This window comes from Haliaeetus albicilla, chromosome Z (genome assembly GCF_947461875.1).
Source record: "Haliaeetus albicilla chromosome Z, bHalAlb1.1, whole genome shotgun sequence".
NCBI classification, from domain to species: Eukaryota; Metazoa; Chordata; class Aves; order Accipitriformes; family Accipitridae; genus Haliaeetus; species Haliaeetus albicilla.
Window position 1 is genome coordinate 17,412,911 of NC_091516.1, and position 25,999 is coordinate 17,438,909.

Here is a 25,999-nt window from a genome sequence, read left to right on the forward strand (position 1 = left end):
TGGAGCAGCAAGATACTCAAAGGGACAGAGAAAGACATACATTATTTTTGGCCACACTGCTAGACTGAAACCTCTGGAAGAGAGAGGGAGAAGCCACGACACTCCACAGCTCTGAAGGAGAAACCAAAGCACGAGGAAAAGTCTTGGAGGCAGAGGTTTATAAAGGCACAAGATCAACAAATCCTCTAAACTTCCCACCTGTCCAGTTACCTCATATCACATAAACGGTTTTTTAGCAGTAGTAGTGATTGATTATTATTCAGACTTATTTAAAAGAAGAAAAAAAATATTATCTGCCTTCTTGTATCTGGAAATGGATGCCTTTTTTTCACAAAAGATGTCACTGTGCTCAGCTGAAGAAGTCATAAGTAAATGCCTTGCCAGTATAAGAGGTCAGACGAAATGATCTAATAATCCTTTGTAGCATAAAACTCTATGCATCTTTGCTTTGATCAGAAGTGGTTTGTTTAATGCTGAGATAGATCCAGCTAAATAAAAATTACCAGAAAAGTTGGGGAATGGAGGAGGAAAAGGTTCCTCTACCAAGAAAAAGATTAATAAATAAAATCTCATCTCTGACTATTTTCCAAATGATAATCCCTCCACCTTTAATGGACCTCTTAAACATTTGTTACTTTTTGTTCTTAAAATAATTATAATACTTGCACTAAAATTATATTATCAGGATGTGGTATTTACACTGGGCATTATTACTTCTTCTTGTCATTCTTCTCCCTCCATTAATTACGACACATTTTGCGTAAGTAACATCCCTTCTTTAAAGTTAAGAGCAAATTTTGCACACTGTGCTTACTACCAGAAATAGTAATTTGTGGTGATACATTATATCTGTATTAATTTTGCTTTTATTTTTGTGCACATTTAGATCTGCACTGAAATAGGATAAATTTCTGCAACAGCATGAGTGGAGACCTCCTATGCTTGGTGATAACTGATGAATGACAACTGAAATTGCAGATCAGTCATAAAGCTTATTAGAAAACAAGACTAATAGATGGGAGCCTCTCACTGGCTGACAAGCATAAAAACACATTTATTACTAGAAACTATATGAATTTTTTAACCTTGTGATCTTATGAAATATGGTGATTAGATCATCCTGTTTTATCACAAGAACAGTCCTCAGACATTTACATATGAAAAAAAAATGGAAGGTGATTCAGATTTCATTATTAACATGGCAATCCAATTTTCTAGTTAGTTTCTTAAATATAGGTGCCCCTTCTTTAGTGATTGCTGCCAATAAACCAAAGAGACGACTCTTTCATACAGGCTTCAACACACAAATTAATTTCAAATAGACATCTAGCTAGGGTAAATCACTTCCTGTTCAATGCAATCACAACTTATTCTTGACCAATCCACATATATTCACATGAAAATTCTAATTTTGGAAAGGTATTTATCTCCCTAATATCTTACATAGAAGGTCTTATAATCTGAATGCCTTTCTGTTTTAGTGAAAAAATCCTTTTAGTAGGTAGAGAAGTATGCTAATAGGCCAGCAAAGGATATAATGCAAAGAAGCAATGAAATCAATGGAAATGAAATGAGTAAAAATGCTAACAAATCTTCTTCATACATACTAACATAAATCATTACTGTATATATGTTGAAATAGTTTTGATAGTGCACAATTCTTAATATTTTGGCTATAAAAACACGGCTATTGCCTGCTATAAGCTTAAGCAGGACAGCTTTCTTGTATGAACGTTTGACAGAAATTAAAATTAATGAAATGTTACAAACAAAATATTAGCGCTTTATTAAACCTGAAGTAGAATGCAGAATTACATTAAACCATAAAGAAAATAAAGCCTTAAAGTAAAAAGTCTCTGAGGCTGTTTTACTGAATTCTATATAAACCAAATAGCATAGCTGGTGAAACATAAATTAGATTTTTAAGTTTCACTTATCTAAGACACAGTTAATAAAATGGACTTATTTTATGCATTTGACTTTTAACCTGAAACTTTTGTTTGTTTGTTCCTTTTAACTTATGCTAGATGTATCAGAAATAGATAACATCAATAATACAATTAATTTGCTTGTTACAGAAGGTAATGATTTGATCAGTGAGGGTGAATAACAACAAAACAAATGAAGTTATCAGTTGAAAAGAGTAAACAGAACTAGTTCCTCTATGGCAAAAGTAAAGAGCTTGTGATGTCCACATGTGTTAGTAAGTAAAGTCTTACTGATTTCTATATCCTTTGTCTCCATATGAAAATTCTCCAAACTAATACAAAATTTGGAAGTAGTATACTAGCAAACCAGCCTGGATACATGCTATTTTTATGACTCCAATAAATTCTCTATACAATGATAAAAAAAGTTATGATGGTAAAGACCAAATGAGGATCACAAGTGAAACAAGCTCCACCTATCTAAGGTGCAATCCAAATAAAATATTACATTGCTCTATTTTGCATAGTTTAATTACACCCTCTAGTAAAATTAAAACAGACTTGGTGCTTTAAAATTACATTTTAACCTGAATATTTTGTGTTTCAATTGACTCTTGAATATTTCTGCTGAACCATACACAACAAGAGCCTAAAATTATAAAATCTAAATTCATATATTCTGATGTGTCATAGTTACAGAACTATACTATACAAAATAAATAGCACCTTAAAAAACAGAGGAAACTATTTTAGTGTTAAAAATGCAATTTCATAATTGTAACTTAATTAGCAGTACTTTTTTCTATTCTTAGAGGCAAGCTGATACAGCAGTATAGAAGTTACTTGGAGCAACTAAAAAAGGCTGTTTTATTGACACATGAAGCAAGAGAAAGATGTTGCTGAAGGTATGAACCTTAGATTTTGTTAAACTTTGGCAAATTTTACTCCTAATTTTGGCAAAAAAATCAAAACGGTTTTTAATTTGCAAAATACAACATGGAGTTTTGATATCATTCAAATAATTCTAGGATACCCAACTTTGAAGTAAGTCTAATAATCTTCATTTGTGTTTACTGGATGCATTTAAGCCTCACTTCATTTCACATTCAGTTAAGCATTTCCACCTACTGAATTCTGTTGTCAGTGAATAACCCAAAACTTATAGCATGATATGCAAAACACAAAACCACATTTGTTCTTATTTGATTAAGGAGAAAACTAGCATGATCTCTAGAAGACACAATATTCATATTCAACTGTAGAATAATTTAAAACAACTAAGAAAACATAGGAACATTAATGCCATTTAAGTATTTAAAGAAACATCACTTTTCAAATTTCATTCCACTTAGAACACCTATTCCTTACTTATGCCTGTAGAAAACTATTTGTTTTCCCTGTGCTTGGCAGTCATTAAGTCAGGTGAAAAATTCCATGAAATACCTTCCAAGCAAGTAAAATGAGAGAGTACTTTAAAAGAAAACAGAAAAGTCAAGTTAAAGTCTTCATTTTAATTAAATGAATCTGAAAGAGGAGTAAGAAACTCTGGTTTTCTATTGAAGCCATGTAAAATATAGGCAAATGTTAATATACGCTCTTTTTTATTTTGTAACTCAAATATAAAATTCTCTGTTGCTAGCTGAAAGCTCCCACTATGTTACTGATATTTATGCTATTCACGAATCATGAGTCTTTACAATTTTTATTCTCAGAAAATAATACTACACAGTTTTTGGATGAAACGATAATTTTTTACATTGTACAAGAATTTTGTGTTTATCCATACCAATCACCTTAAGAATCAAAATGAAGAGATCTTATCAGACCATCTAAATCATCCAATGCTATCATAAACATTCATCATAGTTTCAAATAGAAGAATATTACATTTTTACTCATTACATTGGTTCCTAAAGTCCCCTAATTTCATTGCCCTTTTGAGTACTGATGAATCTGTATTATTAATGATGCTTTATCTCCTTTATTATATTTTTCAACTCTTCCTACTCTATGTTTCACAATTCTCTTCCCCATTACTTCCAAATCCCTACATCCAGACCAGAATACCCAGAAGAATTAAGTAAAAGTATTCATTAGGGCTACGCAATAAAGCTAGACTAAGCATAAACCCATTTTCCTAATTGAAACAAGGGCTGATTGAGTAAGCTCTTAAAGGAAAGTTCTGTGTTTAAGTGTCCAGAATATTATCTATCACAGTTGTAACAGAATGCATCTTCCCATAGCATTGTAAGACACCTTCACAATGAGCTGTTAAGCTGGAACAGACATTGGAGACATACCATAGATAAGCAAAACCAAAGGGTCAAAAGGTAGTATCTCAGTATTCTGAACAATTGGAAATATTTTGAAATAGGCTACCAAACCTACACTAATATCAAGCAAACAAACTGAACAAATGCAGGGAAGTTACAGATACCTATCTGTAACTTACATTATTTAACGTTTACATCTAACATAGTTAACAACACTGTGTTTTTCTTATGTTCTGAGAAAAAAAAAAAAAATGTTAAAGGCAGCTGTTTAAGTTCCCAACCTGAGAAATATTCAGCTCAGACAAACTATTATGTGAGCATTCCCAAAGCATTCACTGATATTACTTGAATGCAAAAATTTAACCTATGAAATGTAAATATTTGCAAGCTGTCAGGGGAAGGGTCTGCCTTCATGTTTAAGTTTTCACGGTATTATTACTCCTATATCTTACTTTATGTATAAATGTATTACTTATTTTACAAAAAGTACTATATAGTACTTATTCTGACAACATAATACTGCTATACATTCTGTCACAAAACCCATGTCAGTCTGCAAGAACATCTGAGTGATAAGAAACTAGTCCCAAGGATTTTGCATCAGTCTGAAATACTTACTGTTGCTGGGGAGGCCCGTGTTGTATGAGTCACTGAATGACCAGAATTTTCCATTGAATTGCCAATCAGATAGGTCCCTCCTGAGCTGCTAATGAGTTGTCCTCCTGTGACACCCATCTGAATCCCTCCAGTGCCCACCATGCTATGAGACGAGACCACTGTTGTCACCTGTGCAGAACTTCCTTGAGTATCAAAATAATTTCCCCCAGTGTTTTGGCTGTACATCTGGGTTTCTGTGTAAGGATAAGTTGTTGATCGGCTTCAAGAAAAGAAAACAAAAAGAAAAGAAATGATTTGTATTGTTCATTTAGCTGAGGGAAATGTTGTAATTCTAGAAATGTATGTATAATAGTTATAACAATATTAAAGTAGACTGGCAAACACCCCTGCCTCCTCAGAGAATAACATTTAATCAAGTCAAAGCACTAAATAACTAATTCAGTGACAATATTAAACAAAGTATCCACCAAACCTTACAGAAAAATTTGTCAGTCTTACCTGAAGAGAAGGAGAGAAGGGAAGTAGGACAAAAATTGAGGAGACAGTCAGAAAGAGCTAATCCAATTATTAATATATTGCAAGGCAATTTATAAAGGTCCATCTGTTTTAACTTTTTTTTAATCCGACAATAAAATTTTGGATTTTAGTCAGATGTTATATATTTTGCATACTGTGCATGTTGCAAAATTGCAAACAATTCATACAAATGTCAGCCAAGATAATCCGATGTTCAAGAATCCTATGTTATCCATTGTATTTAAATTCATTAAAGCTGTTGGCTAAAGCTTGAAAATCTGAGGTCACTGGTATTTTGGGAAATGCAGTTATGTTTAGAGAGTGAATTCAAAATTGCATATGAATTCATGTTACGATAAAAAACTGGATTTAAGAAATAAAACCAAACCAGAACTATGATTTGTAAAAAGGTCACAAAGATGAAAGAAGTTAAAGGTATGCAACGGTAAAATTTTTAAAATCACTTTAAACTATGAAACATTCTTGCCTCATCAACCAGTTTACCCTAACAAACTATTCAGCTACTGAAACCTTCTATCATATGTTTCATGTTCTTAATCACTTATCTTGAATCATTACTCTTCATAGGTTATAATCTATTTATAGTTTTTGAATGTGTATTTGTTCCCATGTACTAAATTTGATCTTCAAATCAACGTATTTCAAAATTATTAAGTAAATAGCTTTCATCATTTCAAAGGCCAGATTCCTCATCTTGCAAAAGTCTATTTGCAAATTTTATCCTGTTTCGTGACTGCTAAGCTTTGTATCTTGATTTTATCAAACAAGCATGATAACAGAAAGGTCAAAAGGTAAAAATCAGTCAGTTTACCCAACCATTATTTTTCTTATTTGAGCATAAAAATCTGTAGTATTGCTTGTAATCAACAGGCAACACCATTTTGAAATTCAAAGTTCTCCATTAACTTGGAGTTGCATATGCTGAGATGCACTTAGTCCAATTGAATAAATTTTAAAAGTATCATGAGTCAGAGAAAACAGAGAAGTGCCCAATCTCTGCATAAGTCTCCATTTATTATAATCAAACAAAACACAAAATCATGCAACACCATGCAACTAAATGACTTCAACAAAAAAATTCTGACACTTTTGTCCAAAACCACAAGAGAATAAAGCAGCATCTGCATTTTATGCAGTAAGCTGGTGATTAATACACCTATCCAGGAACTTGAAGTCAGGCTTTTTTTTCCCTCTATCCAGACAGGGATTAGTTTCTTATCAATACACAGAAAAGGCCATGGCAATTTACTGTTTGTTTTTATGTTTTTTTAATTATGAAAACTTATGCAAGATTAATTAATTAGTAAACAGTGGACTCAGAGATAATGATTCCTTCTTCAGCTTCAGACAATCATTACTCTTAAATAACTGAAGAACATACAGCACCTTACCAATAACCAAAGTCAGAAGTTTTGTTGTTATAACTATGGCCACAACAGTTTCTCCCCTCCTCTTCAGAGACTTTCAGAAACTCCGAAACTTTAGCTTTAAAATCCTAAATGTTTCATAAGCCTCATACAACATTATTTGCTCTCATCCATCCTTAAGCTACTTAAACATTTTCCTTTTTGAGTATTTCAAAAGCCTGAAGATCAGCTGCAAGAAACTTCAAGTTAATCTAAAAGAAATGCCTTGCAGTCTACTGAAAACAAAGCAAAATAGTTCTTTTAGGGACTAATGCTCAAGCAGACAGTTAATCTATTAACATTTCTTTTGGAGAGTTAAAATCAGTTGATCTCTGAATTGTAATAATCTATGTATGTGTTCAGGTACCATGCAGGTCTCAGTTAATCTGTTTCATCAAGCCAAGGTATCATCGTGATACCTTGTGATACCATTGTGATATTGTCACCTTGTGATAAGCAAGACAACCGCTAGCAGAGCTGGTGTTGCATCTGTCTCAGAATCACACAATTTACAGAATGTGAACACTGTTATGCAGCAGAGGACAATTTAGGAAAATGTAGTGATGGAAGCTCAGGGGAAACAATTCATGCAAATGATCGTCAAGGGACTGAACACTGTAATTTCTCCCAAAAGAGAAAATAAAAACTTGGTATCAGTATCAGTTATCAGTAAGGAAAGGAATGAAAGGACAAGGCCATTGTTGACAGTAAAAATAGACATGGCTAGAGGAAAATGACTGTCCAAAGGATGCAAGGAGAACAAATTTCACCTGCATAAGTAGAATTGAAGAGGCAGTTCTTTGAAGCAATGCAAATCCTAGAGAAAGCTCAAAAATTCACAGGAAAAAAAGGCACAGACTTGGTGTGGCATAGAGAGAGAAAAGGAAATGTTTGTTTGCTTTTACCTTGTTTAGATCTGTATATCATGTATAGTCTCTAAATAGGGATTGTATCAGAACACCTACATCTGCTTACAACATTACTCTGTATCAATGGATCGAGAACAATCATTGGGTACACCAATGGGTCACACTCCAAGATAAATACACTCTTCCCTTTGTTCCAACAACCAGCAGGTTCTTCTAGAACACCTGATTATTGGAGATGATTAAGCAAACCTTTAGCAATAGAGATTAACAGGGTAATTAAAAGTGAGATAAAACCATTATTATTACATGTAATAATAATTGCAACTTAGCAAAGAGCCTTTTAATTTAATCAAAATACAAACTAAATCATCTGAAAATTAAAAATGCAACTGGATAAGATGATGTTTTGGAAAGCAGTGACTCAAAGGTTTTAAAGTCATTGCATATGATAACACGACCCCTCAACTTAAAACTGTAGCAAAGAGGAAAATAAAACTTGAAATAAGGAAGTCCATAGCACTTGTAGCACAAACATGCAATACTCACTCAAATAATCTGACATACATCAGATATATATATATTTGCCTAGAAAACATCACCTACAGACTTATGCTGGTTTTATTCATGTCTTAGAAATGTCTGACTTGTTGAAAGATTTTTTCCATCACTCTGCGTTTGAGTAAAAAAAAAATCAAACAATTTCTTTTCCAGGAGTTGAAAAATGAAGAATATCTTTAAATAAAAATTCTCAAATCAGGCTAGAAGTCCAAACAAGTTAACTCAAGCGCAGTTTGTGTTTGTTTTAAATCAGGCTTTAACTTGAAATTATATTCCAGTAACTTCTGTGTCTTGCAAAGTAAGTAATTAACTACAGAATTCTTATCACTAGCTGTAGGCACCAACTTGGAAAATGCAAGTCTTGTGTAAAATGCACATAAATCTATTTTTTTACTTGAAGATGTATACCTTTTTTACTGTCATTTGAAATACCAGCATTCATTCACAGTGGCTGTACAAGAACAGCATCTTAATTCAAACAAGAAAATCATTCAGTGCCTATTTTTTTTATTTTTCTGTAATTGTAATTCAAACATACAAGTAAGAATAATTATTATCTTATTCATCAAGTAGTAACCTCAGAACTATTCTTGTGGGTTTTGATATGGATTACCTACATAACGTAACAGGCAGGCACGTAAGTATTTTTTCACTGTCATCTCTGTAATGAAAGTTAGCCTTTTATGATACTTAATTAACTAACGTATTATTTCCTGGGATATAAACATGATAAACACAAGATGAAAATAAATATTTCAAGACACACTATTTAATTATATTCAGAGTAGCTAATGCTCACGATAATGCTATGGTATTGTGATACGGTAGAAAATTTCCATGCATAAAAGCCAAGAAAGTCTTTCACGCCAGAACATCCCCAAACTTCTTTTAAGATTTTAGTATAATCCTGTAGTCCTAAAGCTGATAGTGAGCTTCGTAGAAACTAGACAGAACAGAATCTTTTGTGTGACACTAAGGAAGGCCTTATCACAGCCAATGTATTGCTGCAACCTCTGGAGGCAGTGTATCATAAGCAATGGAAAGAAAGGGAAGTGCCATATACCCTAACACTGACACAACAGAACATGATACAGCAGTCGAATGATTATGGAGAGGGCTAAATCACCTGTCTCATCCTGTCTCATACAACCTTCTGCCTCCCCACAAGGAAATCTACTCCTGTAACCAGAATATGGATTCAGGCCTTTTTAATAACAGATCAAATCCCAATGAAGCAATAACTTTCTTCCACAAAAGCCTCCTCAATTGATCTAAAGACAGAGGTGGAAGAACTGATAAGACTGTAAGTAATCGTTTCCTTTCACCAATCCCCCTTTATCAAATGAAACTGCTAAAACCAAAGATCAAAACCTACACTATGAAAGGGCAATTAATGCTTCTATAACCAGAGAACAAAAAGGAATTTCTTCTGTAACAGTGAATAGTTGACCTGCTTTGTGCATATACGTTTTCTCTACACAAACAACTTAAAATACATCAGCCAGAAAAAGCTTTATAAAATTTACCTAAAATAGAGTTGCATTATTCCATATAAAGAATTTCTTATTTGTCACATTCAAAACTTAAAGTAAATACATTACTGACAGGCATTCATTATCAATAAAAAAGAACTGAGATCTTCAACACTCAGTCCAAGATCTTTTTTCCACATGGAAATAAAGCAATAAAAGCACACGCAATGCACAACTGCAGGAAAACCCTCTAAACCAGGGAATGAAGTAAATGAAAACAGAGGAGAAATCTTATATTCTCAGGACCTGTAAGTTAGACAGATAAAGGAATCTTAGTTGCAGACCTCTAGAAATTCTGATGAAGTACAGCATACTTACACAGTCCAAGAAATATGGTATTGCCACTGTTAGGAACATGTCACAGGGTTGTACTAAAACTGCAAGACCTCAAGACTCAGGCTTGTCAGGCTTCCTGTACCTAGACTTGTCTGTGCTAGACTAGAGCTTTGTTCTAGCTTAGCTGCAACAGTAACTGTTGAACAATCAGATAAATGTTACTTAATCTGTTTCTATTTTAGCTTAGCTTTCTACAACTGTGGGGCATAAAACCTATCATTAAAATGCTGATACATTGCTCTAACAGATAGTAATATCCAATAATTACTCTGTGTAGAACAATCTATGACCCTAGATTAAAAACATAGCAAAGAAGATCATGAGCGTGGGATGACAGTATTCAAGAAGCATCCAGCAAATGTAAAACTCACCATATACAGTAAATTCAGATGTAATATGGAAACAGAAACCAATGAAGAATGAATAAGGTGTAGACTGTGCTAGAAAACATATTAAAAATTGCTGCAAGTGGACTCAGTGTGGGTAGAGAGCCCCCCACCATCCATCATACTTCTCCAGGCATAACAACTGTGAAGATGCTAACTTGCTGTAACCCTTTCCCAGATGGAAGCCATTGACCTTAGTACACAGTGGGGTAGTAAAAGGGTAAGCATAATGCCAGAGAAAAAGGGATGGACACTAGGAAGATAACAACTTTAACTGTTTTGATAATAATTATTTGATTTGACAGTTAAGATTTCAATTAGAGTAATAGTAAATCCTTGGTTTTGCATACAAGGTGTGTTTTGCCCACATAAACCACACAGACTGTAGTACAACAAATTGGTGAAGAACGTGGTTTGGATGCAACAGCGATAGCAATTCTCAGACAATCCCAGCAATTAAAACCCTCTTTGCCACACCAGAATTACCAGGAAAATGGCTACACTTGATTAATGCATTACAGTTTATGTAAGAAGAAAGTTCATGTCTAGCATAGGGGACTCACTTGGCTTCTAAATATAGGTGCAGCCATAATATTCTTTATCTATTCTAAACTGCCAGGTAAACCTGTACATGTCATCACAACAACACTGCATTTTTGTTTCAGGATAGAGTGACATGCTTGACAAGCAAAATTGTAATTAACCAGACACAAATGTAGATAACTTAATTCAAATAATCTCATATTATACAACGTATGTGACAAGTTGTAGGTTACACCCCTTGTATTATCATTATGGCTCCAATTATAATAAAACCAAATAACTTGTAAGCATAGGCAAATCATGATATAAAATGCGTGGGAAGACTTGTGTTATAAGAATACAAGAGTTACATTTGACAAAGACTGTGAAACCTGACAAATTTCTTACCTTTAGAATCAAAAGAATCAGGTAACTCTTTCCTCATATATATTCTAATTGCATCCTTTGCTGCTATCATATATTGTCTTAAATCAGTGCTAGTTTGCAAGTGCTTTATTTTGAACTAAAGAATAATTCTTTCATCAGACATACTGCAACATTTGTTCCAGAGATGACTGTACACTGAATTAATGTCTTCACCCTAACTATGGGTTGCAGACTTCTTAATCCATTGCTAGAGCAGTACTGTCACCTGATAGGTCATGGAAGCATCCTATATCTGATTTTGAGTTAAGATTTTGATTTAGCACAGTCATAAAATAAATCAAACATATAATCATAGAAAGGCAACCCAAAATACAAACCAGCGATCACTCTAGTCAATCGCATCATTTATAAACCTAATCCTGTTTTCTGAAAGTGAAACAGACAATTTCTGGAGTAGGAATAACTGCACAAATTGGCTGTACCACACTTCTGTGAATCTGTCAGGATCCACAAGCCTCATCTTTCACAGGTTTCAGTATAAAGAATAGAAAGATGAACTGCAATCTGAACACTTGCCTAAATATTTAGCCCAAGCGAGGCTGGCCTCTGTGTTTTCTGTCACAGCAGAACACAACACAGTCTATGCCAGCTTTGTTTAGGGATATGGTAAGCTTTTTGTTCACTTCCAAAAATTCTGAAATGTCACTCCCGCATTGATATAGCTCTGAACAAGCTAATCCAATGGCAAAACAAGAAGAGGAGAAACAAAACCAATTTTTTTTTAAACCATAGAATTTAGGTAACAATAAAATGGCAAATAGAGAAACAATTCTTAAATCTCTGCAGGAAGCTAGGCTTCAGCAACCTACAGCCCTGTTCTCCTTCACCTGTCAAATGAATGGCATTATAACATGTAATACATATATTCAATAACTTTAATTTACATAAATGACATTTTTCCATTCTTAATCTGGAGTATAAAAGTATACAGGAAAATGTGTTTCACAAGATATAGTCTTTAAAAATTCAGAGTTGAAACACAGACTGGTCCCATTCTCCATGAATGAAACCATAATCTCTAGAAAATTTAATGTTCCTCTAAGTATTGAACAACAACTTGGCTGTTCACAATGTTGTTGTTCACAACAACATGGGTAAATTCTTCTTCTATAGGAGAGAAAGACAATCTGGATTAGGCTCACTTGCTAAGGAGAGCTTTCTTACTGTGTTAAGGAAGTTTTTTATATCCCATTGACTGATTTTGCAGAAACTGACACAGGGATTCAGACACAGAAACACAATAAAATCATGGAAACCTGAAGGTTCGTATTAAGCAGTCAGTAACTTCTGGTTCTGTTTTTTCGAAGGGCTGTAAGCAGTCATCTCATGCACTGCCAGAAGTGCACGTGCCAACAGCTCCCATGAGAACTTATAAGTGATAAATGAAAAAAGAAACTTGAATACTAGCCTACTTAAGAATGACCTCCTTTGGAGGCTAACAGCAGACTACTGTGGTTGCAATGAATTCGTGCTGCCACTGAGTGCTGCTGTACGGGACACACTAGAACTCCAGTATGAACTGGAGTCCAAGGCAGCCAAGTGGTATGCTACAACTGATATCCCTAATGTGTTTCTCAATCCCTCTGGCAGCAGAGTGCTGGCCACAGTTTGCTTTCACTTGGAGGGGTATCCAGTACACCTGCAACTGACTACCCAGTGGGGAAAGACAGCCCTAGTATTTGCCATGCTCTCTTTATTGCTGTACATGTTAAAGATTGGTTTTAGCTTTTGCAGTTACAAAAATCAAGTAATGAATAAGCTGACCAGGAATAAAGGGGGCCTGCCTCCAGTCAGGTGGAGGAAAGGGACAACTGGGTTTACTGGACTGTGTGGGTTCAATAGCCTGGCACATCAGCCCCATGGGAGATAGCTTGTGCCATAGCACTTGGGCCAGTCTGAAGAGGACAAAACATGAAAAATATGCTTTACACCACAGCCAGGGACCATAGTCCTGTGCTGGGTGCCAAAAAGGACTGTTGTGGTTTAATGTCAGCTGGCAACACCCTCTCAGAGTCGATTGCTTGCTGCCCTCCCAGTGGAATGGGGGGAAGAATCAGAAGGGTAAGAGTGAGAAAACTTGTGCATTGAGATAAAGAGAGTTTAGTAAGTAAAGCAAAAGCTATGCCTGCAAGCAAAGCAAAACAAGGAATTCATTCACCACTTGCCATCGGCAGGCAAGTGTTCAGCCATCTCCAGGAAAGCAGGGCTCCACCATGCATAACAGTTACTTGGAAAGACAAACGCCATGTCTCCGAACGTCCCCCCATTCCTTCTTCTTCCCCCAGCTGTATATGCTGAGCACGACATCATATGGTATGGAATATCCCCTTTGGTCAGTTGGGGTCAGCTGTCCCAGCTGTGTCCCCTCCCAACTTCTTGTGCACCCCCAGCCTGCTCTCTGGTGGGGTGGTGTGAGAAGCAGAAAAGGCCTCAACTCTGTGTAAGCACTGCTCAGCAGTAACTAAAACATCTCTGTGTCATCAACTGTTTGCAGCACAAGTCCAACACAGCACCAGACCAGGTACTATGAAGAAAATGAACTCTATCCCAGCCAAAACCAGTACAATAGGGAAGTCTAATGCATATTTAAGATACATTGTTTAGGATTTACAAGTGAGAAGAAAACAGACAAGACAGTCTATGAAAAATGAAGTAAGCAAAATATGCTAGTAGAAATGACCAAAGAATGCTGCCAGTGTTAACATCAGAAGTCTCTGATCTAAATAATAATGCTCTTTTGATTCACTTTTGGATTACCATCAACAAGTAAGTACCTGCAGACAATAAAGAAGCTTTCTAAATCTATTTTCTCCTAAAGCTGGTAACACAGCAAAAATGGCAAAAGGTAGGTAAATGAAAAAAAGAGGTAGAGAAGCTCCTTCCCAAGCAACGTGATCCTACTCTGATGTTTGAGCCAACTTCAAAGCTGGTGCTGCTCCAAGTCAGGCATTAGACAAGGTAACCTCCAGAGGTCCCATCAAACCTAGATTATTCTTTCTATGTTTCTAAGCTCATGTATTGGAGAAGGGAACTTGATGATGAAAAAGCCAGCAGGAAATGCACAATAATGCGCAGAAAAGAGGCTAAAAAAGCAGCAAAAAGAGACAAAGCTACTCTCCTTCCTCTGCCTCTCCTCATTCCATTGGAAAAAAATACTTATTTTATTAAACACAGGAATGAAATTACATTACTACTTTCTTTAAATAATAACTACAGCTGCTGCACCTTTCTATGCATTTGCCACTAGGACTGCAGCCAGGAAGACAGAAGGCTCTGCCTTCTGTCCTGAGGACAGAAGTTACACAGTACGTCCTATGGACAGAAATTACCCATAAACTGAAAGGTACTTTTTGAAGGAATACTATGCTGTATATGTAATTTCATGTAAGTCCACCTAAAACAATCACAAGAATTCTATTTACACAAAAATTCTGCCTTAATAAAAACAAACAGTGTGAATTCAGCTTGTTATCCAAAAAAATATTTCGACAATAAGAGCTTTGACTGAAACATTTCTTTCCAACTTAAAATACACTAGTTGGTATAATCTAATTGAAAATATATATTTAACTTCACATTTTAATAAACATTCAAATTCCAATCATTTGCCAACTTACATAGCTCCATTAGTGTAGACTGTGTCACTTCCCTCCACATACTGAACCTGTGCTGGGTAGACATGCTGTACCTGTTGCACAGTCTGCACTTGCTGTACCTGAAAACAAAACCACCAGAAATGTGGGATCAGAAGGACTGATGCTTCAGTGCATCTAATGGCTTCTAAACAAGATGGGATATCTCTGTTCTCATAGCAAAGAAAGTTACTGTTACAAAATATTTGTGCTGCAAGTCTGGTAAATGGAGCCCTAACATTTAAGATGCACGCTCACAGAGCATACATACCTTCAGTGCCAAAGACAGAACTAACTGGAAAGAGTAACAAGGATGAAATGAAGTACAACCATGCTATGCACCAAGCTGAAGAATTACAATTACTACAAAACAAAGTATCGTTTGGCCACATGTATGCCTTTTCTTATTCCATTTCAATAGTACAAGCCTTAAAATCACAGCTCAAATGGGTTGCAGTAAGTTTAGAAATAAAGGTTCACATTAAGATGGTTTAGCTCTTTTCGAACTTGAGTTAAACTACAGTGGTACAAGCTTTTTTCCCAGTAATGCTTTGATCCAATGTACAATTATGGATCAAAACCCCCAATCTGAGTAACACCTTTCCCAGAATACCATCAGCTATAACAAACTCCAACAAAACCTGGTTTTACCTCAATGAGCTAAACAACAACAAAAGGCAGGAAGGCATGGATTATTTTCACATATATGGCTGAGATGGCATGCCTGTTTTGTAAAAGCACACACATAGACACAAATCAATTCCTTTGATTCATATACTATGTAGGGAAGATCCAGGTTATGCAATTTTCTCTCCAGTCTTAATTTTTTGTCTTCTGCCACCATAAAGATTAAGGATTCCATACTCTACACTTGCCATCATTTAGAGAAGCCGTATTTTGGTTCAAGAGCAGTCCAGAATCTAAAAGATGCAAAAAGACTTACAGACTTCACAGACCAGCACAATTTTAACCAAGGAACTGAATCAAGAAGGTGACAATGCACATATTTAGTACACAGATTTAACATAAACTACTTTTAAGTGACTGTTATTTTTCTCAGATGTTTTGCTATGAGGCAACTTCAGCCTGATCCAGTTGGTCTTAAGGATTGCAAACACTGTAATCCCAGATGAATCCAGGTTTCAGGCATTTGATGGATCATGTCCAAGAGCTGTTTGAGAATACCCTACTTCAATACCTTCAACTCTGCTGTATTTTAAAAAGTTCTGTATATAAGCACATTTTTCCTAGTCTTTTATAGTATTGACTCAGACTGTGAAAGGAAAATCTAGATTTTCACAGAAATCTTCCCTTAGGTTGACATTAAAACCTGAATTCTGAAAAAAGCAAAGCATCTAAGGTTTTGAATGCAGCTATACTAGCATGATAGAAAATCAGATGTTTCTTTCCATTAACAGTAATGAGACATAACGTGATGGTTAAAATATCTACTAAAATCTGATTTCCCCCATGAATAATTACATAAATTAACAAATATACCTGAAATACAATTTCTCAACTTCAAAAAAAATACTTTAAAGATGTTTTCTAATTATTAAGGTAAGGTACAGCTCTGTACATTTCCTCTCCTATTAATATTTAGTTATTTAACAGAAAGATTCAGTTCTCAAAGTCAACACAAAAAACTCTGATCCAAATCATGCACATTACTAGGCTTTGGAACGATTTTTTTTAATTGAAAAACATAAATAGCTGTATTGTACAAACACCTTTTCAAAGAATTAAACTACTTCTATTTCCATCACCTTTGACTTAATTGCTTAAATTAATTCAAATCATAATTTCATGGAATGGGCTTGATCCAAATCCACTGTAAGAAAGTTATGCCTGTAAGCTTGCTATTAATTAGTACCTCTCCATATTCAAATTTGCCAATTTGTAACAAAACCATCCATTAATGCAGTAATTGGCTAAAATGTTTATGTGCTTTACTGTGTAACATAGATGCAACATATTATAATAGTTTTTAAGATTGATTCTAAAAGTATTTCTTCCTCTTGGGTGACCCAAGTTCTATGACTTTTAATCAACAGGAGAAGGGGAGTTATTGTTGATCAGTCTATTACAGAGCACCAAACTGATCTACTTAACCTACACAGTGAGAGAACATCTTGAAAGCAGGCTTTGTTCTTAAAACCAGTAACTTGTCACCTGCCATGTAATGGATATGCTCCATTTTCTGTCTCAGTAGAACAGCTGGGGAAACACTGTGGAAATGATGCTGTTGTCAGGATGAATTCCATGCTCTTGTCCAACCTCTCCCAAAATGCACTTTGTTCCCTATTCACACACACTGGATATGGCTTACTCCCTATTAAAAAACCCCCACACTGTTTTTCTATTAATAAAGGAAATGTGATTTTCTCCCTCCAACCTGCATACTGATAAAATGGAACTCTACAGTATGTACAAATACAACATTAAAAACTTCCTATCAGTAAATGCAGGTCACATTCGCATTCTGTAGAAGGTATTATATTCTCCCATTATTCTTGGATACAAGCTGCTACCATTTCAAAACCAACAGATTCAGCACAGTGCAAGACCTTTACCACAGAAATGAGAGGATACTGTAGGGACAAAGTGGTATAGAGTGTGTCAAAGCTCAGTGTCTATTGCACAGGAAACTGAAAAATTCCAAAATGTGTTTATTTTCTGATTTGGAACAACAAGAAAAAATTAATATACCATAAAACAAAACATCAAAAGAGGTTAAAATTAAAATTTTCATTCATAAATTTCAAATTTTCACCAATTTTTATATAAATTCTTGATTAGCCTAAATGTCATGGCTATGCAAATAAAGTAACTTATTTTTTAAATCAACATTTAAGAATGAGTACACTACAGTGCTATTAAAACATCTTACCTACTTTTGCAGATCAAAATGTTTTCCCTTTAAATTTTAACAATGAAGTTCAATACAAAAGGGCTACTGAATTAGATTAATTTTTTTCCAGTACAGTAATAAAAAGAAGACAGTTTATAAAAAAAGTTATTTTGCTTCACCTTCTCTGAAACTCAGTATTGCTATGGTTAAATTTATTATGGTGCCCAAAGAAGCTTTAGTCACTACATTGTACTGCAATGTACATAACAACCTTCAGGTAGAGAAAGTTAAGAGGTAAATATTTTTCCTGTCAAGCAATGACAAATAAGTAAGTGGCCTTTAGGATGGCATTGTATATGAAAATTCTGCCATGCTGAAAATCTTGGTTATATGATATCTCCAATACTAATTTTATTTCCTATTTTACTTCATTGTGGGAAAAATATTTCCATGAGAATTAAATCAAGTGCCTCTGGATTTTCTTTTTAATCTTCAACAACAGGAAGAAATGAAATGCATATATCTACTCTCTATGAGCACAAAATTATTTGACAAGAAGTTGGTTAAGTTGCTTAAAACACCACCAAAAAAACCCCCATATTTTGTGGAAATTGAAAAAAAAACCAGTCTTTCTTCTCTTCTGTTTTATTTATTGTTTTCCTTGCGCCTTTTATTAAGCTGTTAAAGGAATTGTATCAGCTATGTTCTTTAGTTTTTAGGGCAGAGCAGAAACTGGAGATCACAGAGAGAATATTCAACATAGATCTAAACCTAAATGGCCTTCTTGTATTAAAAAATACTCTGAGAATTAAATGTTTCAGGCTGAAAATAGAAAACACAATGAAATATTTATTAAAAAGTGACAGTATTTAAATTAAAAAACTGTATGTTCTGGGGTGGACTGGTGAGCTAGTCATGGTAATTGTTATTGTCTGGCTGGAAAACAGAAAATTAACTGACTTGTATAGGAAATAATCAGTTAAGTAGGGTCAGACAGAAGATCTTTCATTCCTCTTGCTTCAGTGATTCTAGCTCGAAATAAATAACTGGAATAGGATTAGAAGTAAGCAGCTGAAATTTTCCAGAACAAGAGGCGAATGAAAACTTATTTCAATATACATGTGTAATTATAATTACTAGTTGAAGGGGAAAAAAAAAGAAAAACAAATTCTATTAATTATACTACCTCAGAGGAACAAATGAGGGACTAAGTTATTTGTATCTATGAGAGTTTGTCAACGAAAATAAAGTGCATAAAAGCATATGGAAATGTAGAAATTACACTGAAGCATAAAAACAAAATTTAAGAGAGAATTTTGATTTCCCATAAAGAAGTGCTTATGTTCAAAGTACTACTAAGCAAAGACAGGGCTTAGAATAGGGCAAAATATGTATGGATTTTTAAACTCCATTTAAAAAAGAACATATAACTATCCACAGTGCCTATGCAAATGACTTGGATGTGCATCATTTTCTGTTCTCAAAGATAAAAATAATTTTTGTACCTTCATTAGTCTGGATTACTTTTGGCAAGCAACATATAAATAGCACATGCTGTAATATTCTAAGCACATTCATATTTATATAATGGCTAATGTCAGTTCATGATTATGTTTCTCATACGCTAAACATGATTTTGCATTAAGAGCAATTTTGATTAGCAGAAGTCTGCATCTTCAGTTAATGATACAATTCGTTGTGAATGCGATGGCCATCGTGTCTGCTGAATATGAAGAAATGCTTTTCTCAACTTCTGATGCATGGAGATACTTTTATAAAATAAATTATATGACTATTTTTAGTTTTATTTCTCCAATCCTTCCACATTGCATGGCATAAACTACAAAGTGAGATTAATTTTGAATCCTTAGAAGCTCACTGCACTGTGCTAAAGAGTGCCTGTTGAAAAAGCAATGATACATTAGTGAAAAATCCCCGTATCTGAGGAAACAAAAGACTAAGAAAACTCCTCGGGCTATTAAAACAGAATTTAATTACACTCCTACCTTTTTGGTCTTTTGCTCACATGTGGGCATGTTTGCCCCCTTACTATTACCCTCTATCCCATCTCAACAGTGACAGCTGCTGTGCTGCATGAAACCAGCTGCCACCAGTGCCACTTTCACCAGAGGGGAAGCCCAGGTTTTCATTAATGGCACCTTTTTTTTCCTATTTTTGGAGCACCACAGCAGACTTTCATGAGCTCCATATTTATACCAGCTATATGCAAATCAGGGATTTGTTTTAGCTGAAAATATAAAAAGTTACTCTTTTGCTGCTTGCTCAAAAGACAGGATGCTTCAGTAGAAACACAGCTGTAGGAAAAAGGCTCTTAGTTCACCCTTCCACTTATTCAGCTTGCTCTTCTTCAGGGCAAAAGCATTTCATTTTGAAAAAGATATCATACATTTTGTGAGCATAAATAAAACACTGATACCATGAAAACAACCCTAAATAATGCATGCATGAGATGTCATTTAAGTATGGTGTATATACAGGAATGGAAACGTGGGAAACAAAGAACTCACTAGGCAAAATGAAATACTATACCCTGCCTTAATATTAATTAAAACCAAATTAATCTAAAATGGCATTATTCACTAAAAAGTACTAATAAATTACTATAAACATGATAATACAGAAGTTTCAGCATATACCAACTTGTTGCATATACACAGACACTAATGTTACAGTATCTCTGAATTTAACAAAATTCAAGAAGTGCTCTATTGTTTTAGTAAATTATATTCATAAGATAATATAATCCAAATGTGAATAGTCACATGTATTTTGGATACAGCTGACATTATTATGTCTCTTATAAACCATAGAAAAAAATGAAAGCATATCTTATATATTACGCACTTAAAACCTTCCCTCCAACTTTCAACATTGCTAACTTTGAATGTGCAGAAATAACAAGCCCTCCCTCCGTCATCAAAAGAATAATTTTATGAAATTAGCACTCTTTCTCCTGATTTTCTTTAGGCAAATTGGCCCATTCCTATCAAATGTACATAAAGCCGATATTAACTTCACGCAAATGTGACCTATACAGAGATAATTCCTCAGGGTAGATTACACCTACAATTTCCTCCACACAGTGATTTTCTTGTTGTTTGATATTCTTTTTTTTTTTAACCTGACAATTGAATTGCCTATCCCATCTACACTCTTCATCATATTTCCTGCTAGCATACAACATTCACATCTTCACTCTTCCTTTTCTCCTCACTACACATTCACTTCTGTAATCTATCCTCTCTCTCTACAAAATCTCCCACACATACCGTGTTTTAATCACTGCAGTACTGTCTGCATTGGATTTCCCAAAATTCTTGTTGCATCTTCAATCCCTGCAAAATTTTGAAGAAACTCCTCTTCCTTGGCTGGGTTGATCCCTTAGCTTTCCTTTCTGAAACATTATGCTAACTGCTATGGTCAGTGTTAAGAGTTAGCTGGAAAAATATAATCTAACATCCCCATAGGGAAAAATAATACAAAATAATGATGGAGTATTCAACGAAAGGGAATACTCAGAAGCAGCAATACTAAAGGAGATGTATGTAAGATTGCAATATATGATCAAGCAAGAAAAAACCAATCTACTCCTGGGCTTCTGTATTTTGACAGGAGTATTACATTAATAAAGGACAACTGGAATAATTTCAGAAAAGATGCAGATAGTCAGTGACAAAGATTAATGCTTTATCTATGTGGGAAAATAAGGAGCCAATTCCATCCTAGAAGTTTTCAGAAAGGTAGAAACTTTACACAAGCTAAGTTTATAAATACCAAAGCCCGGCTCATTTTTCATTTGCTTGTCACAAAAATAGAACAGAAATGCATAGAAGATCCTATCCTTACAGTTCAATGAATCCAATCATTAGAACTACAATACTGTAAAGTATCCTGCATGACACTAACTGGTTACCAGTCTTCAATCTCTCACACTGATCAGTACTTCACATAGATAAAATTCAGTATGCAATGTTAGACTATCATATGTATATCTTATTTGCTTAAAACAAGCAACTGTGTAGCACTACCAAATTGCCATCTTTTATCTGAAAAGCTGAAATACAGGAATAACAAAGAACAAATCACATAAACTAGATCTATTAAACATCTGTCATCATGAAAGAACATAAAAATCAGTCAAACTATCAGATCATATTTCATAAAGAAAAAAAGCCTTGCATTTCACAAACCTTACAAAAGAGTTAACCAGACAAAATCTCCTACAAAGTTTAGCTAAGTTCAAGCATCATGGAAGCTTCAATTAAAACCTAACATAGTATTCAAAAGCCTCTATCCTAATCAACATTCAAGTAAAGAGAAAGCAAGCTATTTAACAGTCTGAACTCAGGAGAAAATATTTCAAACAAGACTTGATCCTCTAGCGGTGAATTCTCAGCAAATACACAAAGCCAAGAATTTAAATAAAATCTTTTAGGTCCAAACTCAATGCTTTTCTGCATCAGTTTTCTTAAAAGCAAGCTTGCATCCTAAAAGATACATCAAGATATAAGCAGAAACTATAGTAATGGAAGTATAAGGCATTATAAATTGAGTCTGCACATCAGGAAAAAAATGTTAGTGAGATGTATAAGACTGTGGAACATATACATAAAATGCACCACCTAGAATTTTAGAACTAAACTTAACAAATGCTGAAAAATTTAATTTAGGGAAAAGTGCTCCACTGGCACAGAAACAAATTACACTATTTAACAAACTATGTCCAGTTCTCGTATTATTGATTCTGAAACTGTGAAGTCAGTTTTTGACGAAAAACAACTTCAGATGTCACCCAGAGTACCCATCACAGGGACAGCTAATTTCTGTGTATTCTGGAAAAGTCTTGGATAGCTGTCATGGCTTTCACATTCAGTCCCTGTTTTCTACCTCCATACTTTTCCTTTTTTCCTCTCCATTTTCTTCTGTCACCACTCCTTCCAAAGCTTCTGGGTGCCACATAGGTGAGTGACCGTCTCATGTAACAGGTGTGCACTGTGCTGGCTGCTACAGAAGTCTTTTTACTTCTCTGGCAAGTGCACATCACGAATTACCTATTGTCATACCACAAACACTTTCATAACATTGTGCAAAGATCTGCAGGGATTCAAGCCTAGAGATGCAATGGACAGTGCTTTTCATTTTTACATTTGTATTGCACTTACTTGGACATCTGAATGAAAGGAGAAATGATATAGCCAATGATATCAGAAAGATACTCATTATTCATTATTTAAAGGAAAAAATGTAAATATTCAGTAACATAAATTAAAGTACATTTCTATGAGCTATTACATGAATTCCATAATAACCTACAGTTAGAATCACATATGTGTACTACTGGTGCTTGTCAGATGCTCCAATTAAGGAACAGATCCTGAAAACAGCTTGCCTTTCTCTGACTATTTTAAGTCCAGCAAAATAAAATTGATAAAAGCAGAGCAAAAGAACTCATTTAGCACCCTTGTACAAAATCAAGTTCTTCACTACATTGTCAAGAACTATTCTTCCCGCAATTTTTTTTTTTAATCTTCCCAAAACTAACAGCCACCTACCTGCTGCTGAACTGGTACCTGCTGTACTACCTGTGTGGGCACTGCTGCCTGGCCAGCCACAGACGTCTGTAAAGTCACAGTCGAACCTGTATCCGACCCAGTCTCTGATGTCTGCATTGTGATCTCTGAATAAAATTAAGACATAAAATTAAAAGGTTAGTGTTAGTGCATTAATTTTTTTATTTCGTCACTTATATTAGTACACTTATTTGTTGCTCATCTCTATTTGGATCTTAAAATTAGCTAATACCAATCGTGGTTATGAGCCAAAAGGTTTTTCCCACTACTAGCATATGAGTTAGTACAAATGGGTTTTTATCTTACTTTTATCTTACTTATATTCAAACTATCTTTTATTTACATGTGCAGAAACATATCACTTCTCTGAGTTTTGTCACTTCAGGAATAACTCAGAAAAATCAGCAGCAAATCTTTTCTTGGCTTGTAAATAACTGGTCATCATTCAAAACTGTTTTTCCCTGCCTTACTGAATTACACTAAAAACTCTCTACATTCAAAATCAAAGTCAAACTTCTAGCAGGCCACAGACTGAAGGGCTGTAATCTGCAAAGCAAACTGTGAAAAGCATTTAATGACTCACAGTGAAAAAGCAACTCAAACAACCTTCTTCAGTAGAAAGCATTAAAGCAGCCACTGTAGTTAAAATCTAAGAAGAAACTTTTCAATACTAAAACATATAGAAATACATACACAGTAGAAAAGTGCCTAAGATCGTGGCCCTGACCTTTAAATGGAACAATGGAAATTTGGATAGAATACAGAAAAGGTTTGGGAATCAAGGAAAATGCCTTACAAAGAAAACTTATCAGGAAGACAACCAAGAATGACTTATGTCTTCATAGGAAACATTGACTGGAAACTATGCGATTCCTCAATTTTGCACAGCATAAATGACAATACAATTGACTGGGTGACAAACCAAAATGAATTCAAAATCAGGAATTACTTTTTTTTAATTCGTTTTAAGCAGTGGATGATTAACCGGTGAAAATAATAACCACATGAGGCAGGTTCTTCTTCACTTGGTACCTTCAAAACAGAAGACTATGCTTCTGTGAAGAATTACAGTAAACAAATACAAATTACTAGTCTGTAAACCAAATGTTCTGTGATCTAAAAATTTTACTGCCCTTAATCTCTATTCATCTCTATTAGCTACAGAATACTTTGGCAACCTGAGGACCAATGTCACTAGAAATGAGTAGCATTATCATGCATAATAAAAGAGGTTTATATGAAAAAATATTTAGAATGCCCTACCCAGGTGATTTTTTCAGTTTAACTGAACAGACCCAGATGGCGGAGAGGGAAGAAGCTGGACTTTAATTGCCCCCTGCCTCCCAACAAATAACAAACTGCCCCCCTAAGAAAACCCTACAATATTTTTTGAGACAAAACCATAATAAAAATGTGTCTATTCAGGGGCATATCAATATATAGTAGGAGGAATTCATTACCGTACCAAAAAAACCTCAGAGGCAATCAGAAAATTCAGTGTTCTCCTTGCTTGACAATGGAATCAGCTGCAACAACAGACCTTCCTTTCAAGGCTGGGTTCCACAGCAGTTTAAGCTGATTTAAAGCTGGGTTTCTGCAGTCCCTCCCTCCTCTGACTCACTTTGCATTCAAATGTAGTCACTGCAAAGCAGGAAACAGGTATACAAATTTGGGATGGGGATGGGGATGGAGAATAGGGGCAGGACCTTGATAACTGGGACCATCATTAGTTTAAACTCCATGGAACCATACCTATGGTACCTGACAGATTTAACTGCTTCTTCTAAAATATTCAGGAAGATTGAGAAATTGTTGATCAAACCTATCTGAGATTAAACAACAGACTCTCAGACTTATGACGTTGACTGAACCCTCTACTTCTTTCCAGCATGCCTGACAAAAATCAGGATACAAAAAGACTAGAAAAAAGGAGCAGAACTTCACAGATAACTATTGAAATGTTAAAAATCCTAAAATGGATGTCCGCAGGATAAATATGGAGGAGTTGAAAGCTACTGTGCAGCTGGAAAGTTACAAAAGTTGGTGAGATGAATCCCATGACTGGAGTGTGGCTATTGATGGCTACAACCTGTTCACAAGGGATAGGCAAGGAAGGAGGGGTGGAAGGGTTGTCCTCTATGTCAAGAAATGGATAGATTGTGAAGAGCTGTCTCTGGAAAATAGCCATGAGCAGGTTGAAAGCTTATGGGTAAGAATTAAAGACCAAGGCAATGAGGGGAACCTTGTGGTTGGTGTTTACTACAGGCCACCTGATCAAGGGGAGCCTATTGATGAAGCCTTCTTACTCGAGCTGCAGGACACATTGCACTCACCGGCTCGTCCTGCTGGGGGTGTTAAACCACCCAGGCATCTGCTGGAAAAGTAGCACAGCGAGCTGTAGGCAATCCAGGAGACTCCTGAAGTCCATTGAGGATAACTTCTCAAGCCAGGTTATAGACAGCCCTACCAGAGGGGATGTGATACTGGACCTGTTGGTCACCAGCCCAAGTGAG

General features: G+C 35.1%; 1 protein-coding gene across 3 annotated transcripts in view; it reads right to left on the reverse strand.

Moving 5' to 3' along the window:
• The window catches only part of RFX3 (regulatory factor X3), a 128,770-nt gene that overhangs the window by 41,746 nt on the left and 61,025 nt on the right, over positions 1-25,999 (reverse strand). For all 3 annotated transcript variants that reach the window (XM_069776863.1, XM_069776862.1, XM_069776861.1), the window contains exons 2-4: positions 23,469-23,593; positions 15,030-15,127; positions 4,820-5,078 (exon numbers count right to left, since the gene is read on the reverse strand). In XM_069776863.1, the coding sequence (XP_069632964.1) occupies positions 4,820-5,078; positions 15,030-15,127; positions 23,469-23,585 (474 nt within the window). In that variant the 5' untranslated portion in view covers positions 23,586-23,593. The remainder of the gene's footprint in view (positions 1-4,819; positions 5,079-15,029; positions 15,128-23,468; positions 23,594-25,999) is intronic.